Genomic DNA, 8,864 nt, shown 5'->3' on the forward strand with positions numbered 1-8,864 from the left:
TATCTGTCCTTGCCCCAGGGACAGAGCTGACTTCCGGATTCCAGCGGAAGCCAGCGTGGGAAACAAGTATTGGGTGAGAAAGTGAAGCTGGGCATCAGTCTCACACTTCTCACCCTCATGTTCCGGTGGGGCTTGCACGGCCCAAGTCCGATACCAGGGACAAGGACGAAAGAATGGCAAGCCCCTGGATTCCTTTAACGGAATTCCCATTTCCGCACCACCATTGGAGGGGTAGGCACTTACCCCTCCACCAACCAAATTTAACCAATGCCTAACCGCCATGGAGCCCTCCGCTCACCGCCAAACCACTCACAGGCCCAGCCAATCCCTTAGCTTAGCCACCACCGCACCTAGCCAAGCCTCGTTCCCTAAGGCCGAAAGGTGCACACCATCATCTCTGAAAAATGATTCATTCTGAGAAATAATCTCGGGATGTGAGATTACGTCACCACCCAACTCGAAAACCTTTTTTTTTTTGCCACCGCAGAATTGACACGTTTTCTGGCCCTTTCGATGGCAGCCGGGCAACGACTCCCTCTCCACGCGCGCCGTTGCAAAAACTTTGACCAAATTATCTTTGCAGTCGGCAACATAGCCCGCAGCACGTCGAGGTCGCCCAAAATTGCTGCACGTAGCGAAAAACAGTCCATGGAAACCAGGTCGTTCTCACCCAGCTGCACCACAATGGCTGCAGGAGGCCCCTCCGACACCATCTGCCTCCGAATCAGCGGCAGGAACTCTGACCAGCGCATTCCCCGTCTGGACAGCCAAGCCAAGTGGACATGTGGAGGAAGGCCGATACCTGGTCCTAATCCGGATTGCCGGGCTCCGATGCCAGCCCAATGCACGATACTGTGCCCCACCAACCAGATGCGAACAGTCGCTAAACCTGAGGTAAAAGCAAAACAAACAACAAACCAGATGTAAACATACCAAATTGTCAACGGACGTAATCTCTGAACGCATTTGATTTCCAACGACCCAATTCCTTTATCCTGTCGGCCGACAGGCCCCAATGCGCTGCAGTCGTAGCCGCCCCAATTCTAAAGGAATGGGGGGCAAAACCATAAGCCGAATCGCCACAAGCGATGATCGCCTTCCGCATCACCATTGTGAACTGGTGTCTTGTCAGAGGCGGCCCATCCTCATGCCGCAGCATCGGACCCTCCCCTGGGGGGCGAACAGCCAGGTACCTTCTAACATCTCTTACGGGGCAGGGGCCAGCTTCCCCCGTAGCCGGGAGACGAATAAGGGCTCCCCTACCCTTCTGATCTGTTTTTGAATTCCTAATCGTGAGTCTCAGCTCCACCGGGGATAACTGTATGTCCTGGAGCAATAGGCCCCTAGAACGACCATCCCTGTGAACTTCCAACACCAGCTCGCCCACCCGTAAGGCCCCAAAGAAGGCAATGGAAAAGGCTGCCGAAAAAAGGCGAGCCTCATATGCGGACCAACAGACACTCCGCAATTTCTTACGCATCCTGCTAAGCAAGTCGAATGAAATCGGGCGCCGGGATGCGGGTCGGGAAGGACATAGCCTACTCCAACCTTCCAGGGCCCTACGCACTACAAACTTTGCACAAGGATCTTTGTCAAAATATGACTTAGAGAAAAACGCTATTGCCGCTGCCTGAATCCTAATTGTCTTGGCTGCACGCCCCAACTGAAAAAGGTGCGCCAAATATCTCAGCACCTGAGAAGTGGAGGGTGGAACCTTCCCTACCACACTGACTGACTGCTGGGTAAAGGCCAAAAAGTCAGCCCATGCTTTAGTGTATGACCGGAGGGTAGAGGGGGAAATAGATGCAGCTACTCCCTGGAAAACTAATTGCTGCCAAGGTTCCAGAGATGATCCGGGAAATATTCCGGACGTTCCCGAGCCTCTGGAACCAGAAGTCTGAACCGCTCCATCTGAAACGGGACAGAGCATCAGCAATTTCGTTAGACACCCCCGGAATGAAACGTGCAGAAAACACTATATTATAACGTAAACAATGTAAAACAAAGGCCCTCAAAAGGGCCGACACCCTGGGGGAGCGTGAAGACAGCTTGGCCAGCACGTTCACCACCGCCTGGTTATCGGTCCAGAAGCAAACACGGCGGTCCCTGAACTCATCGAGCCACAAGTGCACTGCCACTGCAATGGGAAAAAACTCAAGAAAAGTTAGGTCCCGCGTTATGGCTTCCCCCTGCCAGGCGGGTGGCCAAGGCATGGCGCACCATCTGCCTTTCCAATACAGACCAAAGCCCAAGGAACCTGCAGCATCTGATTGCACTTGAAAATCATTATGCAAGTTCAACGTGCCTTGCCACAGGGATACCCCGTTGAATTCCTCCAAGAATTCAAGCCAAATGCAGAGATCCGCCTTCACCTCACTAGAGAGGCGGACCCGATGATGCGGGGCCCTCAACCCCGCCGTAAGTCGAGCAAGGCGTGAACAAAAGGGGCGCCCAGGCGCCACTACCCTGCAGGCAAAATTCAGGTGCCCTAATAGCGACTGGAGTTGCCTCAGGGACACCTTCTTCAAAGGGAGCAATTCCTCTATGACTTTCTTCAAAGCAACCAGCTTATCCTTTGGCAAGCTGGAAGTTTGAGAAACCGTATCTAAGAGGATACCCAAATAAGTCAGCTGGGTCGAAGGACCCTCCGTCTTTTCCGCAGCAAGCGGAACGCCCAATTCTTGCGTAAGGTCAGCGAAGGCATGCAGCAGCACCGCGCAGTTGCCGGTATCATGCGCCGAGGCCAATAAAAAATCATCCAAATAATGAGTGACTCCGCCCAATCCAGTTTTTTGTTTGAGGGCCCACTCCAAAAATGTGCTAAAAGATTCAAAAGCGGCACACGCTATTGAACAGCCCATAGGCATAGCTTTGTCAAAGTAATACTTGCCCTCAAACTGGAAACCTAGTAACCAAAAATCCTCAGGATGAATAGGCAATAAACGGAATGCCGATTCAATATCGCATTTTGCCAATAAGGCGGCAGGGCCGAACTTCCGAATCATCTTGATCGCATGATCAAGAGAAGCGTACTTCACAGAGCAAAGCTCCTGAGGAATAACGTCATTGACTGAGGTGCCCCTAGGGTGTGATAAATTGTGAATTAAGCGAAACTCGCCTGGGGCTTTCTTTGGCACGATGCCCAATGGGGATACGTGCAACTTACGAAATGGGGGAGCACTGAAAGGACCAGCCATACGATGCATAGCCACCTCCTTTGCAATCTTCTTCCGAGCGATTTCAGGCAGCTCGCAAACTGATTTTTGATTAGAAGGATTCCGTGCCACGGGAGGCATGGCTACCGGAATCCGAAAACCAGCGGAAAAACCATCAACCAGATAACGTGCAGCAACCCTATTGGGGTAAGACTGCAACCAAACTCGAAGGGTCGACAAACGAACAGGGGTATGAGCCAAGGAAGACAATACACTATTTTCCTGTTCCTGAGGTGGAAGGAAGGGGGGCTGACTTGGGGGGTTGCTGAGAACCCCCCCTTCCCCCCCGAAAGGGCCGCCTACCGCCAAAACAAGAGGAGGCAGGATGCGATCCATTGCATTTCTCACACGAGTGAGCGAATCTGCACGCTGGACGCTGGCAGGAGCCCTTATTGAAATCCCAGCATAACAGACGCCGGCCCGGCCTAAAAAGAGAAATCCTCGGCTTCTGCTGCTCCGGCGCCTTTTTATCAATGAGTGGGGCTACATAGGTGGTCCACACATCGAGATCCTTGCGATCCCAGCGGGCCGAAGGGATCCTGGCAGCGCGGCGCCTGAAATTCTCATCATATTTGATCGCAGCTTTTTCACCAGCTTTGGTGAATGCAGAGCGAACAATAGATAGATAAACTATCAAATGAAGAGATCTCCGAGGGTAAGCTGCCGTCACCACGCCAGCGAAGACCTGGAAACAATCGAGCCAATGTTCGAATGTCCGGTCCGCGGCAGAGGCCCCAGAGCGTTTCTTAGCAGAAGAACTCCCCTTCTCCTGTTCCTCCGAAGGTGGGAGCAATTTGAACATGTCTATGTAGCGGCCATTCAAAATCCTGGACCGCAACTTTGCCGACAAATGTGAGCCTGGTATGATGTCCCTGGCAGAATTGGTTGAGACTTTTATGTCGGGAACCAACACACCATCCCTATACTCCAGGGTAGCCCCGTATTTTGCCCGATGTGTGTTGGCCCTTCGTTCCCACGCCCACCGTGGAAGTCCCGAAACCGACTCGCCGAAACCCCAATAAAGTTCCATGGAGTTACCCTCATCATCGGAACTAGAAGATGATGTACCTGAATAAGAGGAAGAAGTGTCGTCCTTCCTCCGTTTGGCACGCTTCCGAGACGCTCTCCTGTGGCGACGCTTCCCTCCTGAGGACTTCCTGGCCGGGACAGGAAGACTGTCCTCGATGGACGACTCGGAATCAGGATTCAGCAGGGATGGAGCTGACACTGACTGCGGAGAGACAACAAGTGAGAGGCCAGAACCAGATGCCACCTCGGCGGGCGGCTGAGCAGACGTACGCCGACGGGCAGGAGCTACGGAGGGGCCCTTTTTTCTTGAGGCCCTTCTGGCGGGACCGCCAGACCCGCGTGACCGGCCCCGGACAGCAGGTAAGACAGGGGATTGGGCTAACTGGGGGTCCACAATCAAACCGCCTGACGATGACCCTTCTCTCCCATCTTCACTAGATGACGGCGAAACCGGAGACGACGCCGTTGCTGAGGGAGTCGGCCTCCCAGATACCGACGACTGGGTGGAGCAATGTTGAAGGAAGCCGTCCATTTCGGCCGCAAAACGAGATAAGGCTGCTGGGTCACCGGCCATACTTGCTACCAAGGATTGCACCCGCCCTGCAGGTTGACCCACCGGGGGTGAGCGGAACGCCTGGGATGGACCCTTAATAGGCCGTTTTGAAACGGTGGCCGGACCCGAACGAGCAGCAGCCTTCTTTGGCGCCATACCTGCTAGGCGGAAATAATATTATTATCAATAAACTCGACAAGCAACACGACCAATAAATCTAACAAGCTTCAAATGAGTGAACCACTGCTGGCCCATACACCAACAACGCCGAAGCACCACTGCTACCTGTCAGCCTTTTAAATCAAAACATTAGAAGTAAAATAAATCAAAATTATAAGAATTAAAGCAAAATTAACTCAATTAAAATAAATTAATAAATCAACCAACTTGTCTGTGTCGGGATAATTAAGAAACAAAGTGACGCCCTGAATTCAAACCAACGTTGGAATATGGAGCCACGCGTCCACTTATCTGTCTATCTATCTATCTATCTATCTATCTATCTATCTATCTATCTAATTGTCTATATATACTGACTAAATGTCAGCTTATTTTACGAAATGAGCCAAAGGGAAGTGAGCCTGCACTTCCCCTAGCCAGCCAGCAGAGGGCCTCTCAATTACCAGAGGCTCAGTGGCTGAGTCAGCTAAGCAGGGGGGGGGGGGAGGAGGCGCAATACCGCGCCTTGCCACTGGGGGAGCTAAGATGAATCAGGAGCAGTGCAGCCAACGGCCACAAGAGGGCCAACAATCAGCACGCAACGCAGGCAGGCACTCTCCCAGCCCCCTGCGTGCCAGGAAAATTAGAAAAATTAGAAAAAATAAGAAAAATAAGAAAAAATTAAGGCCTCACAACTGCGCAGCCAGCCACCCCGATGGGACAGGCACAGGCCGCGCCCAAGGACCCAGGGAGGGCCGCGCAGGCCCCGCGCGCAGAGCGAAAGGCGCGCGGCGACCAGGCCCCCGACCGGAAAAAAGACTCCCTAGAGCCTAGCCGGAGAAAGCGCCCGGCGCGCCCCAGGAACCGCGGCAACGGCCGCCCGCAGCGCCGGGGTCCAACGGCCGAGCCCGCCGCCCCCGGGAGGCCCAGGTAAGCGGCCTCGCGGCCCCGCGGGTCCCCGCCCGCGCGGACGACGGGCCTCGGCGACCGGCGTCGCCGCGCCGCGTCCCAGGGCCGGCCCCCCGGCCGGGACTCCGCGGGCAGGCGGGCGCGCCGGAGCGGAGTCGCCCCGGCTCCCCGAGCGGGGAGTCTCCTAATAGAGGGGGGGGAGGGGGTGCGAACGAGCAGGCCCGGCGACGCTCCGCGGCCGCGGAGCGTCGAAGAATTAAATAAGGGCGCTCGCGCGGCGCAGGCGGGAGGCGCCGCGAACCTCCCCCCGCCGCAGGCCACCGCCGGGGCCTGAGGGGCGGCGAGGCAAAGCCTCCCGGGGCTGGGGGGGGGGGGTCCCCACCCACAGCCGATCTCCTGTCGCCCCCCAAGCAAACAAACAGAAAAGTAAAATTAAGTAGGGTATTCAAAGCACAGGAAGGTATAGGGAGGTAGGAAGAGAGAACAGGAGGAGTGAGGATGGACAAGCAGAAGGGGGCTAAGGGATCAGAAAGCGGATTCGAATTAGCAAGGCCTAAATACAACCGTCTCCAAACGCAGACTGCTCCTGAATCAGTGCAAAAGGCCAAGAGGACGCCCAGCGTTGGACGCCCTGTATTTAAGGCCTCTGACCCCACCTCCAAATTGGCAACATTCAAAACTCCCCAGTAACCCAAGTTAACCATTTAAATGCTTGGGTTCCTCACCAAATCTGCACAGTCACTGCAGGGTGGCATGTTCCCCCAACCGCAACACGTGCTCTCTTTTATGGAGAACACGCTTTGTCACTAGCAGATGCAAAGAGACTGACATCATGCGATTGGGCATGACACCATTAGTGAACCATGTTATCTTTTTGATGTTGTGAGTTGCCCTAAGCATCGTTTATTATGGAAAGGTTGCATACAAGTAAATGATGGTGATGATGATGACAGGGATCAATCACCCATGAAAATATAATTTCTGGTGACAGTTCTGTGGCAAATTTAACATGTTCTCCAAATGTAACATGGGACTCAAAGTGTTGCATTAAAAGGTAAAGGTAAAGGACCCCTGACAGTTAAGTCCAGTCACAGACGACTCTGGGGTTGCAGCACTCATCTCAATTTACACGTCAAGGGAGCCAGCGTTTGTCCACAGACAGTTTTTCCAGGTCATGTGGCCAGAATGACTAAGCCGCTTCTGGTGCAATGGAACACCCGACACCAGAGCAGCACACGGAAATGCCGTTTACCTTCCCTACCTATTTATCTACTTGCACTTTGACGTGCTTTCGAACTGTTAGGTAGGCAGGAGCTGGCGTAGAGCAAAGGGAGCTCACCCTGTTGCGGGGATTCGAACCAATGCGTCCCCACCAAGTGTTGAATTACTTATTAGTAAAATGTACCACAGGGGTACTGCCATATTAGAAACACTTAGCACTTTGCAGAATGTGGTGCCAAACATGCTTCAACAAAAGAACTTATTTTTCCTTCATCTGTCTTTTTGTTCAATGCACTGTAACATTCCGTTGATTTAAGCAAGTGCCCTATAGCTCATACAATCAATTCTCAAACTTGTAAATTAAAGGAATTCACACAAAAGGCTAAGTACAAAAGCAACTTTCATATCAACTTTAAAGTCACCCTGTTCTATTCTGTCATTAACTCAGTGAACATATGCTTTAGTATTTAAATTATGGTCTAAGGGTTCACTACTTTTATGTATAATGATTCTTTTTCAAAGCAGCAGTACATCTGTCTAGCATCAAACATGACAAATAATTAAAGTAACATGAACAGTTGACTTCAGAGCTCAAGACTGAATCCTACCTCCTTACCTTGTTCGGCTGGTTTACTTTCGAACCACAAAAGTGTTAATAATCCAATGCAAATGCATAATGATACTGTAAACAGAGCAGCAAACAAAATTTCATAGCTGGTAAGAGGAATGCAGTTTTTCTTTGATCTTTTTATCAGGTTCATTTCAGGATGGAAAATGGTGACAAATTAAGGATTGCCACCCGATGCATGTAAGAATAACAAGAACAATGATCTGCTTGAGCAGATATTTATATACCGATGGTGATTAGAAACTAATTGCAACTTTAATCTTCATTTACACTCAGTCATTTCAGCTCAGGTTTCTCTGTCATCCAGTGTAATGATATGTCCTCAGGAACATATACATAGTATGAAAATGTAACTCCTGTTTACAAAGATAATATTTTTCAACATAACGTATGTAAACAAAACACCCAAAGTTATAAATGTTAATTGTCAACTTTACATTATTATTATTCTACCATTTATCTACCAGTGAAATTAATGTGACATTCTATATTGCTACTAGGCTAGAGGTATTGGAAGCCTGGTGTCAATTTACCTTTGCACCAACAAGATAAGAAATCAAAGTTCTAAACTGCTAGAAACAGTGGCAGTCAGCTTGGAAAGGTCCATTCACATTCAAACCACTTATCTTCAAACCACACACCCAGTTGCCCAGGGTTTGCTGAAGAGATACTGTCACCTTACATGAGGTTTTTAAATGATCTTCCATTCCTGGATAAAGATAAGTAAAGCTAAAGGGACCCCTGACCATTAGATCCAGTCATGGCCAACTCTGGGGTTGCGGTGCTCATCTCGCTTTATTGGCCGAGGGAGCTGGCGTACAGCTTCCGGGTCATGTGGCCAGCATGACTAAGCTGCTTCTGGCGAACCAGAGCAGCGCATGGAAACGCCGTTTACCTTCCCGCCAGAGCGGTACCTATTTAGCTACTTGCACTTTGACGTGCTTTTGAACTGCTAGGTTGGCAGGAGCAGGGACTGAGCAACGGGAGCTCACCCCATCACGGGGATTTGAACCGCCGACCTTCTGATTGGCAAGCCCTAGGCTCTGTGGTTTAACCCACAGTGCCACCCACATTCCCCTGGATAAAGATAGGGATAAGTAAAACCATTGATTTTTTCCCCTGATTATGCTATTTTTGTAAGAGTTCACCC

At 51.2% G+C, this 8,864-nt stretch overlaps 1 protein-coding gene across 2 annotated transcripts in view; it reads right to left on the reverse strand.

Moving 5' to 3' along the window:
- The window catches only part of TMPRSS15 (transmembrane serine protease 15), a 67,444-nt gene extending 59,413 nt beyond the window's left edge, over positions 1-8,031 (reverse strand). For both annotated transcript variants that reach the window (XM_081003680.1, XM_081003679.1), the window contains exon 1: positions 7,703-8,031. In XM_081003680.1, the coding sequence (XP_080859806.1) occupies positions 7,703-7,847 (145 nt within the window). In that variant the 5' untranslated portion in view covers positions 7,848-8,031. The remainder of the gene's footprint in view (positions 1-7,702) is intronic.
- Between the last annotated feature and the right edge of the window lie 833 nt (positions 8,032-8,864).

This window comes from Podarcis pityusensis (genome assembly GCF_964106645.2).
Source record: "Podarcis pityusensis genome assembly, chromosome: 4".
NCBI classification, from domain to species: domain Eukaryota; kingdom Metazoa; phylum Chordata; class Lepidosauria; order Squamata; family Lacertidae; genus Podarcis; species Podarcis pityusensis.